Raw genomic sequence first — 20204 nt, forward strand, 5'->3', positions numbered from 1 at the left:
GCCGGGGCAAACTTCCGCTTCCGCTTCCGCCCGTCGCCGTCTATCCGGCAACGGGGCAACGAACAGACCACGGCCCTGGGCCCGACCCAAACAAGTCGCTGCACAACCACCCGCCTCCGGTTAATAACGCCTTACGTGTTTCTACGACACGGAGCCGGCGGGCAGCTCTGTCGGCGGCACCACCCTGCAGCTGTCGGGGGACCGGGCAGCCCCGCCGGGCGAAGTGGACCTATCGTCCATCACATCCCCCTGCTCGGCCAGCCTGGTCAGCGCCGTCCAATCCCCCCCCCCGGCAGGTGGTACACGGACTGTGACCATTCAAAGACACAGAGTGCGGGAGTAACTGCGAGCCAGGCAGCATCATAGTCACACAGTCTGGAAATAGGCCCTTCGGTCCAGCTTGGCCACACCGACCAACATGTTTAATTTTATTTTAGTTTGGTTTATTTTATTGTCATGTGTACCGAGGTACAGTGAGAAGCTTTTGTTGCGTGCTAACCAGCCAGCAGAAAGACAATATATGATTACAATTGAGCTGTTCACAGTGCACAGATACATAAGGGAATAACGTTTAGTGCAAGGTAAAGCCAGTCTAATCAAAGATAGTCCGAGGGTTCCGACATGTCCCATCTACACTAGTCCCACTTGTCTCCATTTGGCCCATATCCTTCTAAATCTACCCGATCCATGTACCTGTCTAAATGTTTCTTAAATGTTGCAATAGTTTGGGATCTTCAGAAGAAGGTTCACGTCCCGAAACGTCGCTTATCCATGTTATCCCGAGATGCTGACCCACTGAGTTTCTCCAACACTCCATGTCTTCTTTGGTAAACCAGCAGTTCCTTTGGTCCACAGTCAACCTCAAACCTGACTTCCTCAATAGCTGATAGACAGGAACATGGAGCCTCCAACCCCGATCCTCTACGAAAAGCTGATACACTAAACATGGCCCTGCAACTATGACCCTTCCATAGCAGCTGATTAGACAGTAACCCTTCAGTCCTGACCTTCCAGTAACTAGTGCATGGATAGTAACTCTTCAACCAAGTCCTTCAATTGATACACAGACAGTGACCTTCCAACTCTAACCCTCCCACTGCAATTGACACAGGCAGTGACACTTCAACCCAGACCCTCCCTAGCAGTTGATATATGAACAATGATCTTTGGCCAAACTGGTCTCCCGGTGGCCGAGCACTTCAACTCCCCCTCCCATTCCCAGTCTGACCTTTCTGTCATGGGCCTCCTCCAGTGCCATAGTGAGGCCCACCGGAAACTGGAGGATCAGCACCTCATATTTCGCCTTTGCAGCTTGCAGCCCAGTGGTATGAACATCGACTTCTCCAACTTTAGATAGTTCCTCTGCCCCTCTCTTCCCCTCCCCTTCCCAGATCTCCCTCTATCTTCCTGTCCCCACCTATATCCTTCCTTTGTCCCACCCCCCTGGCATCAGTCTGCCAAAAGGGTCTCGACCCGAAATGTCGCCCATTCCTTCTCTCCTGAGATGCTGCGTGACCTGCTGAGTTACTCCAGCATTTTTTGAAGAAATACCTTCGATTTGTACCAGCATCTGCAGTTATTTTCTTATACTCTCCAAAGCCTCCATATCTTTCCTGCAATGATCAAAACACAATACTCCAAATGCAGCCCAACGTTTACAAAGCTGCAACACGACTTCCTGACTCTTAAACTCTACGCCCCAACCAATGAATGGCAGTATATCGTATGACTGTTTTACCACTCTATCTACTTACGTTGCTACTTTCAGGGAGCTACGGACTTGGACCCCAAGATCCCTCTGTATGTCAACACTGCTAAGGGTTCTGTCATTAATCTTATCTTTAGCCACCATTCACCATTTTTCTGCCCTATATCAGTAACTGATATACATCCTGCCAGAGATGCTGCCTGTCCTGCTGAGTTACATCAGCATTTTGTGTCTATCTTCGGTGTAAACCACATCTGCAGTTCCCTCCTACACAAGAATAAAGAGAGACCCGGGCCATCAAGAACAAGAGGGACCATTTGATGCTGATGAGTACTTTTATAACTTTGTCGGCATCAGATACGTTAACTGTTTGTGTATACTAAAACAAATAATTTCATTGTACCTAGGTACACTTGACAATAAAGTACATTAAAAAGTACCCTCTTAAATCTATCCCCTCTCATCTTAGGACTACGGCCCCCAGTTTTAGAATCCTCTATCTTGGGAAAAAGACTACGAGCATTCACTTTATCCATGCCTCTTGAAATCTTGTACATGTCAATCAGGTCACCCACTGCCTCTTCTGCTCCAAAGAAACAAGTCTCAGCTGATCTCTTAAACTCAAACCTACATGTCCAAGTGACAACTTTTGGATAACAGTAACAGGATCGGTCCAAGTCAGCATGGATTTACGAAGGGGAAATCATGCTTGATAAATCTTCCGGAATTTTTTGAGGATGTAACAAGTAAAATGGACATGGGAGAGCCAGTGGATGTAATGTACTTTGACTTTCAGAGAGCCTTTGATAAAGTCCCACACAGGAGATTAGTGGGCAAAATTAGAGCACACACCTCCAACCTCATCTATTGCATACGCTGCTCCAGATGTCAACTTATTTACATCGGACAAACCTAACGCAGGCTCGGCGATCGCTTCGCTCAACACCTGCGCTCAGTCCGCATTAACCAATCTGATCTCCCGGTGGCTGAGCACTTCAACTCCCCCACCCATTCCCAATCTGATCTTTCTGTCATGGGCCTCTTCCAGTGCCAAAGTGAGTCCCACCGGAAATTGGAGGAACAGCACTTCATATTTCGCCTGGGCAGCTTGCAGCCCAGTGGTATGAACATCGACTTCTCCCACTTTAAATAGTTCCTCTGTCCCTCTCTTCCCCTCCCCCTTTCCCAGATCTCCCTCTATCTTCCTGTCTCCACCTATATCCTTCCTTTGTCCCGCCCCCGACATCAGTCTGAAGAAGGGTCTCGACCCGAAACGTCGCCCATTCCTTCTCTCCTGAGATGCCGCCTGACCTGCTGAGTTACTCCAGCATTTTGTGAATAAATACCTTCGATTTGTACCAGCATCTGCAGTTATTGTCTTATTTTAACCTTGACCCTCATCCAGCAGTTGATAAACTGACAATGACCTGTTAATCCAGAGCTTTGTCCAGCAGCTGATAAACTGATAATGGCCCTTCAACCCTGACCCTCCCACAGCATTTGCTACACTGGCAATGACTCTTCAACCCTGACCGTCTCAAACCAGCTCACTACTGGACTACCGTCTCGTCCCAGATATGCTCCCCATATAAGAACACCCATGGTAGACACAGAATGCTGGAGTAACTCAGCAGGACAGGCAGCATCTCTGGACAGAAGGAATGCATGACATTTCGGGTTGAGAATCTTCTTCAGACATCTCGACCCAAAACATCACCCATTCCTTCTCTCCAGAGATGCCAGTCCCGCTGAGTTATTCCAGCATTTTGTGTTTACCCGGGGACAGTATCATCTGGACGGTCAGGCCCACTGAAATGGTGACTCAAGTAGGGCCACTAGACACGATCCACCCATGGGATAGTGCCACACCAGGGATAGTGTCATCCTCAACTGGCATCTTTGAAGATCATTCCAAGTCAGATCATCCAAACTCTGGTCCTGTCCTCCAGAACGTGACCCTCCCAGAATACTGGGACTGTGGGACGTGGACTGTGACCCTTTGTCATCAGTGAAACGGTTCCACTGGAATGACAGCCCGGGAAGTTAACTAACACCCACAGGCTGGTAACTAATTCCATTCATGTCCAGTTACATCCAAAGAGAGGAACCAGGATAGCACCCATCTTAGTCAGTGGCATACTAAAGTGTCAACACCAATCATTCAGATTCTTCCGTGAACCACACTGGATAGTGACCATCATGAAAGTTCACCGGGTCCGACAGTATTCACCCTTGACCGACCAACGGACATAGACCAACCCTCTGTGACCAGAGGTTGGCTTTCACACTTCTAGCCACTCTAGCCCATTTTAGAGCCTACCGTAGAAGGGACAATCTACAAGCAAACATGACATTGCGACTGCAACTACCTCTGACCAACCTGAAAATTGATCACCTTGCTTTGACTGACCCTAACTTGGACTACCCCAACATAACTGTGACCATGTCTGGGAGACACATGCTCTGATTCTGACCACCTTGACTGTCAGTCATCCTTTTGACAATGGCTACACGAGACCCTGACACCGACTGCCCCGAGAGAGACCATCCCAGTCTGACCAGAAGCTAGTTACAATCTTCCAATGTGAATCTCTCAAACTGTGACCTCCAACATCTCTTCTCCCCAGTTACCCTCTGCAACAGATTGACATCCACTCCAGAGAGTGACACTTCAACGTAGAACAGAACAGTACAAGAACTACTTCTTCGGCCCACCATGTCTGCACCAACCATAATGCTGATCTAAACTAATTCCATCTGCGCGTAGATGATCCATATTTCTCAATTCCCTACCTGTTCTTGTGTCTGTCTATATACCTCTTAAACATTGCTGTCATACTTCCGCCTCCTCCCCTGGAAGCAAGTTCTAAGGACCTACCACTCTCTATGTAAACATAGAAACATAGACAAGAGGTGCAAGAGTAGGCCATTCGACCCTTTGAGCCAGCACTTTGAAGATCGCCCTGACAACGGAAGGTTTGAGTGCCCCGACCACGGGAGAACAAAGAAGGGAAGAAGGTTGATTTCTTTTTGCCTTCCATCACAGTGAAGAATGTGGGGAAGTCTCTGTGGTGGATGTTCATGTTAAAAAAATATTTGGGTGTCTCGGTGCTCTTTATTGGTATGACTATGGCAAATTAAATTCCTTGTATGTTGCAAAACATACTTGGCTACTAAATTACTATCATGATTATGATTAAGATGTAACCCATCCATTTTGTACAGGTCACCCCTGCCCCAGAAGAGATTCCAGTGATCTAGAAACCCAAATCCCTGCTCCCTGCACCAACTGCTCAGACACACATTCAGATCCCCTATCTCCCCTTTCCTACCCTCACTAGCATGAAGTACTGGAAGCAACCCAGAGATAACCATCCTAGAACTCCTGCTTTTCAGCCTTCTACCTAGTTCTCGATACTCACATTGCAGAACCTCCTTCCTCTTCTTACCCACTTCATTTGTGCCTACATGCGTTGCAATTCTTCTTTAAACTTTCCCCCTCTCGCATTGAATGTCTGACCACTATACTTGTCTCCATTTACAGTCTTCCAGAGAGTCAACCCACTCGTGGACAGTGTCCTTTGACCCAATATCTTGTCCCCAGATACTGACACCCAGAAGGTGACAGTTCCTATCCTGAGAAATAAAAACATACAATGGTGGGAAAACTCAACTGGTCAAACCACATTGGTAGAAAGAGAAAGTTAATGATTCAGGTCAAACACCTTTCATCAGAATTGAAAGAGGTGGGAACAAATAAGTCTAGGTAACAGGGAAGGTGGAACTCAGTGAGTGGAATAAAGAGTATGTTATGGCGGGCCTGGAAACTTGTTCTTTGTTGAAGAAGTTTATTGCGACAGCAATATCCGATTACAAAGTTTTCTTAACAAGATTACAGACATCCATTATAACTAACTGTTCTCCTCGAAAACGTCTCCCAACTAACTCTTTTCGGGTGCCAAAACGCACATGACCACGCTGACCAATCAGCGGTGTCGCTCTCTGGACCAATCCCTACGGTCACACCCACACGTGACCTTGCTGGCCAATCTGAGGGTTCGACAACTAGGACCACTCTCTATGGTCGCTACATGACCCCCCCCAGAACCCGAGGTACGGAACCTAGCAGGGAGCCGAATTTCGCGACCAGAACGAGTAAGGAGAGGGGCAGCCTGGACCACAGGAGCAGGGGATTCCGGACCCGGTGGAACTGCCGGAGCGGGGGGTCCTGGACTGAGCGGAACTGACGGAGGCCGGCCTCGCCGAGGTGGTTGGCCGACCAGGACCAGGCGGTCCGGATCCAAGTGCGCAGGTTTAAGCCTGGACACCGAGACGAGCTCACTCCTGCCGCCCACGTCTAAGGTGAAGGTGACCGTCCCCTTACTGAAAACCTGGAATGGCCCTTCATAGACCCTCTGCAACGGGGAACGATGGGCATCCTGACGCAGAAATACAAACTCGCAGTCCTTCAGGGCAGGCGGTTCATGCACCATGGGACACCCATGACATGAAGTCGGAACCGGGGCCAGGGAACCCACGCGTGCCCGGAGAGATGCTAAGACGGAACTGGAGGCAGCTGGCCGGAGGAGTCCGGAAGCAAATCCCCGGGTACTCGAAGTGGCGATCCATATACTAGTTCCGCGGACAAAGCACCGAGATCCTGCTTAGGAGCGGTCCGGATGCCCAGAAGGACCCAGGGAAGTTGGTCTACCCAGTCCGAGCCTCGCACTGAGGGCCGCCTTGAGTTGTCGGTGGAACCTCTCCACAAGGCCATTAGCCTGGGGGTGGTACGCTGTGGTGTGTTGCAACCGGGAACCGTACAACTCTGCTAGCGTGGCCCAGAGGGTCGAAGTGAACTGTGGCCCCCTGTCTGTGGTAATAACAGCCGGAACCCCAAAACGTGCCACCCAATGGAGGGCCAAGGTCCTTGCACAGGAGGCAGCAGAGGTATCTGACAATGGGAAAGCCTCTGGCCACCGGGTGAACCGATCCACCACCGTGAGCAGATGGGTGTAGCCCCGGGAGGAAGGCAAAGGTCCGACTAAATCCACGTGAATATGGAAAAAACGGACCGCTGGGACCTCAAACTCCTGTACCGGGGGCTGGACATGGCGTTGGACTTTAGCGGTCTGGCAGGGAACGCAGGAACGGGCCCAAACAGTTACCTGTTTACGTAGGCCATGCCACACAAACCGAGCGGCTACTAAAGCAGAGGTGGAGCGGATGGACGGGTGCGCCAGCCCGTGAATGGCATCGAACACCCGGCGCTGAAGGGAGGGCGGCACTACAGGCCTGGGACGGGGAAGGGAAACATCACACCAGACTTTTGTGTCCTCCGGCCCGCAGGCCACCTGAGCCAACTTCATCCGCGAAGTGGTGGACTGGTATATCGAGGCGGTATCCGCCAGAAGCTGTGCCTCCGCAAGCTCCTGGGGATCCACCTCGCAGTCCACCGCTGAAATGGGGGAAAAAGCAGGCCGAGACAGGGCGTCAGCAACTGCATTAAGCTTACCAGCGACATGACGGACATCGGTGGTAAACTCGGAGATGGCAGTCAGGTGCCGCTGCTGGCGGGCCGACCATGGGTCGGACAATTTGGAAAAAGCAAAAGTTAATGGTTTATGGTCCGTAAAGGCCACAAACGGGCGGCCTTCAAGGAAATACCTGAAATGACGAACAGCTAAATAGAGAACCAGAAGCTCTTGGTCAAAAGCGCTATATTTCAGCTCAGCCGAACTCAGTTGCCGGCTGAAAAATGCCAAGGGCTGCCAAAAGCCACCCACCTGCTGCTCCAAAACCCCACCCACCGCCACGTCAGACGCATCAACCGTCAGGGCCGTGGGGGCGGAGGCGCTCGGGTGGACCAACATGGTGGTGTCTGCCAAAGCTGCCTTAGCTGCTGCAAAGGCCGACTCCGCGGCCGGGGACCATATCAATTCTACAGGTTTACCCGCAAGGCACTGGAAGAGCGGGCGCATGACCCGCGCTGCTGCCGGGACGAACCTATGGTAGAAGTTGACCATGCCAACAAACTCTTGCAGACCTTTCACTGTGGTGGGCCGCAGAAATGCTCGGATAGCCTCCACCTTCTCGGGCAAAGGGGTGGCGCCGGCAGGGGTGATTCTGTGCCCTAAGAAATCGAGAGAAGGAAGGCCGAATTGACACTTGGAGGGTTGGATGATGAGCCCGTGGTCTTGGAGCCGCTGGAATACAGTCCGCAAGTGGACCAGGTGTTCCTGCACTGAGGGGCTGGCGACCAGAATATCATCTAAATAAATAAACACAAAAGGCAAATCCCGACCCACACGGTCCATCAGTCACTGGAAAGCCTGTGCCGTGTTCTTTAAACCGAAAGGCATGCGCAACCATTCGAACAACCCGAACGGAGTGATCGTGGCAGTTTTTGGTATGTCCTTCGGCCGCACAGGAATCTGGTGGTATCCCCGCACCAAATCAATCTTGGAGAACACCACTGCACCTTCCAGCCCAGACGAGAAATCCTGCAGGTGCGGTATGGGGTAGCGATCAGCCGTGGTGACAGCGTTGAGACGCCGATAATCGCCACATGGTCTCCACCCCCCAGATGCTTTGGAGACCATATGCAACGGCGAAGCCCACGGGCTGTCGGACTGACGGACAATGCCCATTTCCTCCATCTTCCTAAATTCCTCCCGCGCCACCACCAGCTTGTCGGGCGGTAGCCTCCGGGCCCGAGCGAAAACGGGGGGGCCCTCGGTGCGGATGTGGTGGACCACGCCGTGCTTGGCCGAAGGGGCGTCGAAACGCTGGATGAGCAGCTCTGGAAACTCTGCCAGGACCTCAGCATACGAGTCGGGGGCCGCGACGACGGCCTGGACAGTTGGGCTGGGCGGGGTGGCGGTTGTCGGAGCGGCGGGCTCATCGCTGGCGGAGGGTCGGAGGTCGTTACCGCGGACGTCGGGGACTAGTGAAAAGACCCAGAGGAAATCTGCGCTTATGATCGCCTGGCTGACGTCTGCTATAATGAATGGCCATTCATACGTGCGGAGGCCTAACACCAGGGACATTTTCCGCGTCCCATACGTGCGGATGGGGCTGCCGTTAACCGCGATGAGGGTAGGACCTGTCTTACCCGATCTGGTCTCAAGGTCGGTCGGCGGTACGATACTGACAATGGCTCCCGTGTCCACCAAAAATTCTGTGTCCGTGAATCGGTCTCGGACGTAGAGGCGTCGGTTCTGGCCAATCGCAACTGCCCCTATGTACGATCGGCCGAGGCATTTCCCGAGAAGGTATAAGGTGAGCGGCAGTTGCGGGATTCTCCACCCCATCGTAGATGGTAATAGCATCAGCCGCGCTTGTGCGGATCCTTTTGGCGGGCTTTTGGAGAAATGGCGGGAGACGCGGCGCCATCTTGATGTCGCTGTGGCGTGGCCGCTGATGTCGAGACCTTGTTGATCGAACCGCTTCCTTTCGATTTGGACGCCATGAGCGCATCAGCTTTTCTGCATATGCCACGGGGTCCTTAAAAGAACAATCTGTGAGCATAAGTTTGACATCTTCGGGAAGCTTCTCTCGGAATGCCTGCTCGAACATGAGGCAATCCGTATGTTCACCTGCTAGCGTTAACATCTCAGCCATGAGAACGGATGGCAGCCGATCTCCGAGATCCGGTAGGTGCATAAGTTCCTTGGCTGGGTCATGCCTATTGAACCCGAAGGTTCGTAGTAACAGTGCCTTCATGGCCTCGTACTTGTCTTCTGCGGGAGGGTTGACGATGAACCACATCACCCGTGTGGTCATCTCCGGCGGTAGAGCGCTGACGAGGTAGCAGTATTTTGTCGCATCTGCCGAGATGTTTCTTAAGTGAAACTGGGCTTCGATATGGACAAACCAAGATTGTGGTTGATGTGTCCAAAATGACGGAAGGTGAACGCTGACCGCGCTTAGCTCCGGTGCGCCGGGCGCAGCAGCCAAAAACGAGGCATCGTGTTCACTCATGGTCGGTGATCGGCCAGATCACGTCGGGGTCACCAATATGGCGAACCTGGAAACTTGTTCTTTGTTGAAGAAGTTTATTGCGACAGCAATATCCGATTACAAAGTTTTCTTAACAAGATTACAGACATCCGTTATAACTAACTGTTCTCCTCGAAAACGTCTCCCAACTAACTCTTTTCGGGCGCCAAAACGCACATGACCACGCTGACCAATCAGCGGTGTCGCTCTCTGGACCAATCCCTACGGTCGCACCCACACGTGACCTTGCTGGCCAATCTGAGGGTTCGACAACTAGGACCACTCTCTTTTCCTGACAAACCAATAACTTCAAAAAGTGATTCCTCGATGGTAGGTGGCTTGTGTAAATGACTCTTCAACTCTCTGGGTGATAAGCACATCTACACTGAACCTCTGACCCCTGATTCCTGAACTGTAACCCCTCAGACATTGATCATTCTGTGACCATGTATCAGTCACCTCTACTCCATTAGTACAGCCTGACCTCTTGGTCACGTCAAGTGAAGCTTATTGTCATATGCACAAGTATGGTGAGGTTCAGATACATTGAAAATCGTGTTTGTAGTAGCATCACAGGCACATAGACAACACAAAAGCATAAATTAGACAAATTATATAAGACAGTGAAAGAAAAAATGTGCAAAAACAAGACATTAGGTCAAAACACCGTGAGAAAACAAATGCATGGTATCCTAAGAAGTGGTCTGTAGTGTTGCGTTGCAGAGGTAGGATTTGGGTTGTGCAGGTTGGTTCAAAAAACTGATGGTTGCAGGAAAGTGACTGTTCCTGAATCTGATGGTGTGGGCTTGAGAATTCTATATCTCCTGCTCGACAATAGCAGCAAGAAGAGGGCATGGCCCAGATTGGGGGAATCTTTGATGATAGTTGCCACCTTCTTGAGGTAGTGCCTCGTGTAGATGATTTAAACGGTGGGGAGTCTACTACTTTCTGCGTTTTTTTATGTTCTTTTTTATTGGAATTGCAGTGCGAAGCCAATGATCCATCAGGATACTTTCCACAGTGCATCTGTAGAAGTATTTGATGCTATGCCAAATCTCTTTATAATTCTAAGAAAGTGGAGCCTACTTTGTGATTAGATCTATGCGCTGAGCCCAGGATAGTTCATCTGAGATGCTAACGCCCAGATGTTTGAAGCTGCTGACTCTTCTTCACTGACCTATTAATTAAAACTGGCATGTGGTCTCTTAACTTCCCCGTTCTGAAGTCAACGATCAGATCCTTGAGTTCATTAATATTTTTGCCTTTGCTGATCATTTCCCAGACACATCATGCTTCCTTGTCTGAATTCTCACCCTCTCACTTCTCCCACAAACCCATTTGACTGCATGATCCCTACACACATTTCATCCCATTGCACTTTTCTCCTTATCCTCTCCATCCCACTTGCCATTGTCTCCACAATTTACAACCATTTTTTTAAAATCTCATTATTCCTGAGGAAGGGTCCTAAAACATTAACTCTCTTTGCATAGATGTTGCCATTTTGAATGTTTCCAGCACTTTTATTTTGGTCATGAATACATCTTGGCTGTGACTTCCCTCATCTCGCCTTCTCAGTGATTTTGCTGGGTGGCTTAGAGCAGCTGGTGGAGATGTTGCTTCACAGCACATGGAACCTGATTCAATACTGATTCAATACTGGTTTGTGTGGAATTTCCATGTTCTCCTTGTGAGTTTCCTCCAGGAGTTCCTGTTTTTTTCCATACACTAAAAATATATATGTGGTAAGTCAGTTGACCACTATAAATTGCCCCTTGTGTGTAAGTGAGTGGTAGAATCTCGGGGGAGTTTGGAGAATAAAAAATGGGATTAATGCAGTAATTGGGTGGTTGATGGTCGGCATGGACTTATGGGGCTAAAGAATCTGTTTTCGTGCCTCACGTGGGGAATTGCCCTTCCTGGGACAAAGGCCCCTGTTGACCTTCCCCTCCTCCATTATCTTCCTCCTCCCTCCTTACCTCCAACCTTTACCTCAGGCCTCCTCCCCTGGCCAGACCCCTCCCCACCCCCTCATCTCTGTCATATTCCCCTGACCTCAGATCCCCTCCCACTCCCTCATACCTCTCCTTCCCCCTCAGATACCTCCCTCTCTCTGACCTTTCTCTCAAGCCCTCCTCCCCCAGACACTCTTGCCCCATTCCTCTCATCCCTTCAAACCTTCCCCCTTAGAGCCTTCTCCCGTTCCCTCGAGACCCCCCTCCCTCTAGATGGTCTGACTTGGTTACTGAAACCCTCTATCAGTGGGTATGATTACACAGTGACCACCAGTCTCCTCCCCACACTCCCTTCATTCCCTCTCTGTCGGTGCAGCTGTTAACTCCCTGGATCAGGCCCATCGGACACGGCTTTGCTCTAATTTTAACTGTTGGTATTTCTGGGCGGTCGAGAGCCGAGGTCAGCACATCGCGCTGGCAGAGCGAGTCCCAGAGCCCGGGGAGCACAGGCGGTGTAGGGGGAGACAGACAGACCCACCCACCCACCATGGAGACGAAGCCGGAGGCGGATGGGGACCTGGCGCAGAAGAAACGACCGGACAGTAAGAAGGGCAAGAAGCCGGTGTGCGTCGGGCCGCCGCGACCCACCAGGTCACTGTTGTGCCTGAGCCTCAAAAACCCGCTTCGCAAATTCTGCACCAGTATCGTGGAATGGAAGTATCCTTGCAGTCGTCTTGGCGGTTGGGGGAGGGAATCGCGGTGTCGAAAGGGAGGGCGGAGTAAGGGAGGGCGGGGGGGGGGGGGGGGGGGGGGGGAGAGAGATAGTACAAGGATGGGTGGATGGAGGGGCAAGGTATTGCATAGGTTTGGGTGGGAGGAGGGAGAAGATAGGTGCGTGAGGTGTGGTTGTGAGGAGATAGAATGGTGGGCAAACAATGATAGACAATAGACAATAGACAATGGGTGCAGGAGTAGGCCATTCAGCCCTTCGAGCCAGCACCGCCATTCAATGCGATCATGGCTGATCACTCTCAATCAGTACCCCGTTCCTGCCTTCTCCCCATACCCCCTCACTCCGCTATCCTTAAGAGCTCTATCCAGCTCTCTCTTGAAAGCGTCCAACGAACTGGCCTCCACTGCCTTCTGAGGCAGAGAATTCCACACCTTCACCACTCTCTGACTGAAAAAGTTCTTCCTCATCTCCGTTCTTAATGGCCTACCCCTTATTCTTAAACTGTGGCCCCTTGTTCTGGACTCCCCCAACATTGGGAACATGTTTCCTGCCTCTAATGTGTCCAATCCCCTAATTATCTTATACGTTTCAATATGGGGATGGGGAAGGGTAGATTACATGAAGGTATTGGAGGTGGGATGGAGAAGATCATGGCTGTGATGTGTGTCGGATGGGGAGGGTGAGTGGGATGGGGAAGGTGGTGAGTAGGGTGAGTGTGGGATGGAGAAGATGATGGGTGAATTCAATGAGGAATGGTGGATGAGGCGAGGTGAAGGATGATGGGTAGGGAGGATGGAAGGGGATGTTGAGTTGGAGGATGGGGTGAGAAGAGAAGGTGGGGTTGATTGATTGTTGGGGAAAGTATCTGTGTGTCCGGGAGGGACAGAAGAAATATGTTAGTACTGCCTCAAAGCTCCAGAGACCCAGGTTCAATCCTGACCCCCCAGTGCTCTCTGCATGGAACTTGCATCTTCTCCCTGTAACCACATTGGTTCTTCTGGGTACTCTGTTTATCTCTCATATCATGAAGATGTGCTGATAGGTTAAATATTGTTTGTATATTACCCCTTAGTATTGGTAGATGGCAAAAAACCAAAGGAAAATGTGACAGAGGTGAGCTAAGGGGAAGTGTGAATGTGGAGATAGGATGCTTTGGGGAGGTGGACAGGAAAGTTATAGAGAGTTGTGCTGGGATAATGGCATTCTGATGGACAGTAGCAGGTGAGAATATTGAGGGGGATGACTGAGGACAGTGCAAGAGGATGCAAAGGATGGATATGGGTTGTGGTCTGAGAAATGGGGAGAGGGCAGCAAGAGTGGAAGGAGCAGCATGAGGTTGAGAGTCATGTGGGACAGGCAAGGATGGACTCAAAGGGCAAGATATGTAGAAGAAGGCTGGGGAAGGGGGAAGGAGAGGGAAAAACTAGAGGAACAGGAATATGCGGAGGGGAAAGGAGGGGTGAGAGAGAGGGAAGAGGAGAAGGAAAACAAAGGGTGAGGAAAAAGATGAGGAATTAGAGGAGAGGGAGAAAGTGGAAGTCAGGGCGTAGAAGGAAAGGATGGAGATAGACGAGAGGGAAAGTGTGTGGGTGGATATTTATGGGTGAGAAAGAAAGATAGAGAAAGGAATTTAGGGGAGGAAGGAAAGGCAGGGGAAAAGAGCAGAGGAGCAGAGGAGGAGGAAGAATGGGAGTAGTGATGAATGAAGAGACTGAAGTGAAGCTTATGGAGAGAGCAAGAGTTTGGAAAAAATGGAGGGATGAGAAATGGAGCAGGGAGATGTTCAGGGAAGGGTGAGTGACAGGAAGGAGGGAGAGGAGAGAGGCAGATGATGGTGAGATTAGAAAGTGAGAGAGGAAAATATGAAGAAAGGAAATTTGGCAAGGAACATAAATCGTGAGCAATTAAGGAGTGTGTGAGAGTGTGAGTTTTCTCGCACTGGTTGGTGAATCTCTGGAATTCACGGCTGTCAAGGGTTGGGGTGGAGAGCTGCAGATCATTCAATACATAGTTAGAGGTAGGTAAACATTTGAATCTAGGAATTGAGGTTTTGGGTAACTGGTGGAGTTGAGGACAGCATTGATCAGACGTGATTGTATTTAGCCGTGGTTTAAGCTTGAGGGGCTGAGTGGCCAACTAGTGTTCCTATTTTCTTTTGTTCCTATGTCCTTCTGAGTGGGAAAAAATGGGGGAGACAAGAGACGAAGGCAGGTAGTGGGGAAAGCGAGAGAGAGAGCAAGGGAGGAGATGAAACAGTCGAGATAGGGTGAAGTACTAATCTGCGGAAGAGAAGGGGGTGGGGAAAGAAGGACTAATGAGAAAGGGAGTGGGAGGGAAAAGGACAAATGGAAGGGTGAGGAGAAGTGGGAGTGGATGGAGATAGTGAGGAGAGGATTAGGGTATAAGATGAACAGGAGTAGGGAGGTGGGCAGAGGGAGAGTGGTGGGGGACGGAACTTAGAGAATGGGAGTATGGTGGAGAGATGGAGGAAAAGGTGCATGTAGACGGAGAGGGGCCAAGTTTGTAGGTGAGGGGGAAAGTGTCGATAGAAGGAGCTGGGTGAGGCCGAAAGAGGAGTGGCGAAAAAGAATGGGGAGGGATTAGTGTGAGAACTGGGTAGAAGAGGAGGAGGCTGGGGAATGTTATTAATTTATGAATGTCGGTGTGGGGAAAGTGGGGAGGAGTAATGGAGTAGGGAGGAAGAGACAGAAAATCACAAACTGAAAGCAGCAAAGAGACAGGAATAGAGTGTTGTGAGTGTGACGGAGATGCCTTTTGACATGGTTTGTGCAGCTGTCCTTGGTTTCAATCCATATTTGGTCAGCTACACCCAGCTTACTCTGGTCACCGAGCCTCTCTCTTGCATTAAATGGATTTGCTGGCCTTCCCTAGCTTGTTATTACCAAGACTCTAAAAATTGCAGCTCAGTAATGTTCTTGGTCTCTGACAATACTATACAATACAATACAATATATCTTTATTGTCATTGTACCCAGGGGTACAACGAGATTGGGAATGCGCCTCCCATACGATGCAATAATTTAAGTAATTTAGACAGCAGCAACCCAACTAAACGAAACAGTTGTAACAGTTTTGGACAGGGTAAAGTGCAAGTTGATCTATGCGTTGTGGCCATCCGGCTCAGCAGGACCGGTTCATAGCAGCTATGGCCCTGGGGATGAAGCTGTTCCTGAGTCTGGAGGTGCGGGCGTAGAAGGCCTTGTATCGTCTGCCCGATGGAAGGAGTTCGAACAGACTGTTGCAGGGGTGTGAAGAGTCTTTGTGGATGCTGGTGGCTTTTCTGAGGCATCGTGTGTTGTAGATGCCCTCCAAGTCTGGTAGCTGTGTTCCGATGGCCCTCTGAGCTCTATGGACTACCCGCTGTAGAGCTTTCCTTTCTGCCTTCGTGCAGCTGAGGTACCACACAGGGATGCCATGCGTTAGGATGCTCTCTATGGTGCAGCGGTAGAAGGTCGTCAGCAGCTGTTGGGGTAGACCAGACTTTTTCAGTGTTCTTAAGTAGAACAGTCTTTGTTGTGTCTTCTTGACCAGCGCAGCAGTGTTATTGGACCATGTTAGGTCCTCCGAAATGTGAGTGCCCAGAAACTTGAAGCTGGACACTCTCTCCACACTGTCCCCGTTGATAGAGATCGGGGCATATTCCCCGTTATGTGACCTACGGAAGTTGATGATCAGCTCCTTGGTCTTGTTGGTATTTAGGGACAGGTTATTATCCGAGCACCAGTCCGCCAGGTTCTGCACCTCCGCTCTATAGTTTGTTTCATCCCCGTTGGTGATCAGCCCGATCACCGTTGTGTCGTCTGCAAACTTGACAATGGTGTTGGTGTCGAATGCAGGAACACAGTCGTGTGTGAAGAGGGAGTAGAGCATGGGGCTCAGAACACAGCCCTGTGGTGTGCCGGTACTCAGGGTGATAGTGGAGGACAGGTGCCGGCCCATTCTCACTGCCTGCGGTCGTTCCAGCAGGAAGTCCAGGATCCAGTCACATAATGACGAGCTGAGGCCTAGCTGGTGGAGTTTGGTGATGAGCTTGGTGGGGATGACCGTGTTGAAGGCGGAGCTATAGTCTATGAATAGCATCCTCACGTACGTGCCCTGTCTCTCTAGGTGAGTCAGGACAGTGTGAAGAGCCAGAGAGATGGCGTCCTCTGTGGATCTATTTGCCCTGTATGCAAATTGATGTGGGTCCAGTGAGTCAGGGATGCTGGATTTGATGTGTGAGAGGACCAGCCTCTCAAAGCTGCAAATTACTGCCTTTATACTCTGCTGAACACTGAGGCAGGCTAGAGGGAGCTTATGTTGTAGCTAGTTTACTGATGACGCAAGTTCATATTCATTCGATCATTGTAACTAATATTCCACAATGCTGAAACTTTTCTAATTACCCTCTCATTATATCCTGTCTAAAAGGTGATCAGAGGTGGACATAGTGGTCTACTTCTGCCCTCCGTTCCTACCTCCAATGCGTCTCCTCATTTTCCCCATACCCACCATTCCCCAATCATCTCCTCTTCTGCCCAATTCTAATGCTACTCTGTCCCTTTTGCCTCCACCTTTATCTACCCACCTTTCCCGTTGCCTCTCCCCACTACTATTTTGCCCCTTCTATTGACACTCTCCCTTCTCCAACAACCCTCACAATCTACGTTCACTTCCCCATGTTGCTACCATATTCCTTTTCTCAATGTTTCTATTGTACAAACACACCCTTCTGTTTGTACAATAGAAACATTGAGAAAAGGAATATGGTAGCCTATTGGATACAATATTGGCTTGGTGATAGGTGCCAAAGCGTGGTAGTGGAGGGTTGTTTTCAAGAGTGGAGGCTATGACAAGCCGCGTGTCTCAGGGTTTGGTGCTGGATCCAATGATGTTCATAGTATATAAAAAATTTGGATTAGAAAGTTGGTAGCATGATTAGTAAGTTTGTAGATGACACCAAAATTGGTGGTATAGTGGGCACTGAAGAATATTGGCTAATGGTATAATAGGACATTGATAACTGGGAAATCATGCCAAGGAATGCCAGATGAAATTTAACAAAGTGATGCATTTTGGGAAGTTAAACCTGGGCAAGACGCACAAAGAATGGCATGGCCCTGGGGAGGGTTGTTGAATTGGAGGACAAGGACGTAGTTTCCTGGAAATGATGACACATGCTTGTCTTTATCAGCTGTAGCATTGAATACAAGAGTTGGGACATTCTGTCATGTTTGTACAGAACATTGGTTAGACTGCACATAATATTATGTACAGTTCTAGACCCCACACCACAGGAATTGTGATTAAGGTAGAGAGAGTGCAGAAGCGATTCACAAGGTCTTTACCGAGATTGGAGAAATTAGATACACTGGATCTGTTTTCTCTGGAGCAAAGAATGACTGATGGAGGTATATAAATTTATGACATGCCTAGATCGGTAGACTGTCAGAATCTGTTTCCCAGGGTGAAGGTGTCTAAAACTAAAGGCCATAGGTTGAAGGGGAGAGGGAGGAGGTTTAAACAATATCTGAGGAGTAGTTGGTATCTGGAATAAGCTGCCAGAGGAGGTGTTGGATAAAGGACCAGCAACGGCATTTAAGAGGCATCTGGACAGTTGAGGGGTATGGAATTAATGCAGGCAACTGTGATAAGGCACGATGGTCATTGTAGATGCTGTGAGTCGAAGGGCCTGTTTCTGTGCTGCACAACCCAATGATTTCAACTTCACAGCTTTTGTATTTAATGCCTAGTATTTATCTATTTATTTCCATGATTCACGGATGTATTGGGAAGTGATAATGTAATCCAATCAGAACCATAGATCTGACTGCTGCAATTGGAGGGTTAGCATATGGGTCGCAATATTGGCTGAGGAATTCTTAGCTTTTCCTTTTGCCCTGAATGGGCAGCTTGTGATGGCGTAAGCTCTTGTCTTCATTGTATCTCGCGTTTTCGCTTTGATCATTCTGGAATCTTTGACCGTGATTGTGCCAGGAATATAGATTTCAAGGGTTGAGAGTTGGCCATTCAATCTAACAAAATGATGTGATGATTATTGCTGCAAGAAGAATCCTGAACCAAAACATCGCCTATTCATGACCTCCAGAGATGTTGCCTGACCCGCTGAGTTACTCCAGCACTTTGTGTTCTACGCAAGATTCAAGCATCTGGAGTTCTTTGTGGCTCCATTGCTGCAATGATGTTAGGTTTGGGGAGAACCTGTTGAAGAGGATTTTCCAGAGTTTGAGGGTACCTCCCCAGGTTCTTTGGGAGATATAAAAACATTACTTAGGTTTCAAATTAATAAGAAAGGCATGGATGCAAACAGCTATGTACCTCAAATCTGATGTTATTCCATAGGTCATAGTGAAGATATGTTGAAGATATTTTCCAAAAGAAATGTTCATGTATTGGATCTCATATTGAATTTGATTATCAATGTGTGACTTTCAAAAAAAAGTAAAGCTTTGGTTGTTTTCAGAGGCAATCCTTTCATTGCCTTCATGGTAATTATTGGCGCAGATTTAGTAAGATTCTGCAAAGAGGTCTGCTACAGTTTGGAAGTCTACATTGGTATTTACAAGGATGACACAGTTGCAAATGCATTGGTGATTAATGACGTATTTGTCAGATTGGTCTTTCTAAATGTCCAAGTCTGAAGAGCTGTTCGTCCATTCTGATTTGACGTCGATCCTGTAGAGAAAGCGTCGTCAGTGAGGAATAACATGAATGTACGAAGATGAACAACAAAATTGTGATGAAGCACCCTTGCTTGTTTGGATGAAGATGGGGGATTGCCTTTAAATCGTTGTAGGTCTCAGGACCTTTGAGAATTTTGTAGGACAGTCAAATTGAGCCTAAATCTTCCACTGTGTAAATTATCAAAAGCTTTTGCCACATGGATGAAAGCTGTGTATGAGAACTGATTATAGTATTTTTCTTGGATCTGCTCTTTGAAACGGTTTGAATCTACAGGGAGGAATGTTTTGGCAATAATTAGGGTACAATTAAGAAGTATATAATTCCTTAGAATTTTGTTATTGTTCCATATTTGAAAAATGAGTTTGTGCAACTTTGCAACTGTTTATGGTTGAACTATTCCAGTGGTCCAGCTTTACTGCACTGTTGCTCCTGGCCTGCTTGATGCATCTTACTATTCTCTTAAAGGGTAGATTGATGGACAATTCTTCTTTCAGTGGTGAGAGTTTTTTTAGTAATGATAGTGACATTTGGCCTGTGGACGCACCATAGATGTACCATTTTGCCTGAAAAAAGCTCCACGTGTAATTCTTGTGAATGTAGAGCTAGCTCGTCCTGGTCTTGCTCCCAATTGGTTTTGATATCACCTATCTGCCTTTGAGTTTATAATTTAGCTCCTACTATGATACTTTCTTTTGCTGGTGCAAGATATTGTTTTGACACAAAATAACTTCTTTTTACGTTGAAGAAGTCTTGAATCATAATTTTCATCAGTTTAGACCTGCAGTTGGTGGGTAATGTTGGAAATTGATTCATAACACTGTGGATGGTGTTGAGCTACTTGTGTCTCTCAGTGTTCTCAAAGTCTATAGTTATGGTCACACTTTGTATTAATGTAAATACTTGTAAACTGTTTTTAGGAAGTTGGTATTTTCTTTTGCATGAACTTTGGCTGCCTTCTATTCTCTAGGGTGGGCTAGGTAAACCAATGGTATACATAGCAGTTTTGATCTTGACAGTGCCATTACAGAGATCTTGAAGCAAATTTGAATCACCAATATGTCACCAAATTGAATGCGCTTCTCCCTTAGAAATATTGCTCAGGACT

The 20204-nt window shown here is 48.7% G+C and overlaps 1 protein-coding gene across 1 annotated transcript in view; it reads left to right on the forward strand.

The window, feature by feature from the left end:
- Positions 1-12208: 12208 nt before the first annotated feature.
- The window catches only part of LOC144605222 (voltage-dependent L-type calcium channel subunit alpha-1D-like), a 39504-nt gene continuing 31508 nt past the window's right edge, over positions 12209-20204 (forward strand). The window contains exon 1 of the mRNA XM_078420322.1: positions 12209-12378. Coding sequence (XP_078276448.1) covers positions 12209-12378 — 170 coding nt within the window. The remainder of the gene's footprint in view (positions 12379-20204) is intronic.

The sequence above is a fragment of the Rhinoraja longicauda genome, chromosome 24 (assembly GCF_053455715.1).
Source record: "Rhinoraja longicauda isolate Sanriku21f chromosome 24, sRhiLon1.1, whole genome shotgun sequence".
NCBI classification, from domain to species: Eukaryota; Metazoa; Chordata; class Chondrichthyes; order Rajiformes; family Arhynchobatidae; genus Rhinoraja; species Rhinoraja longicauda.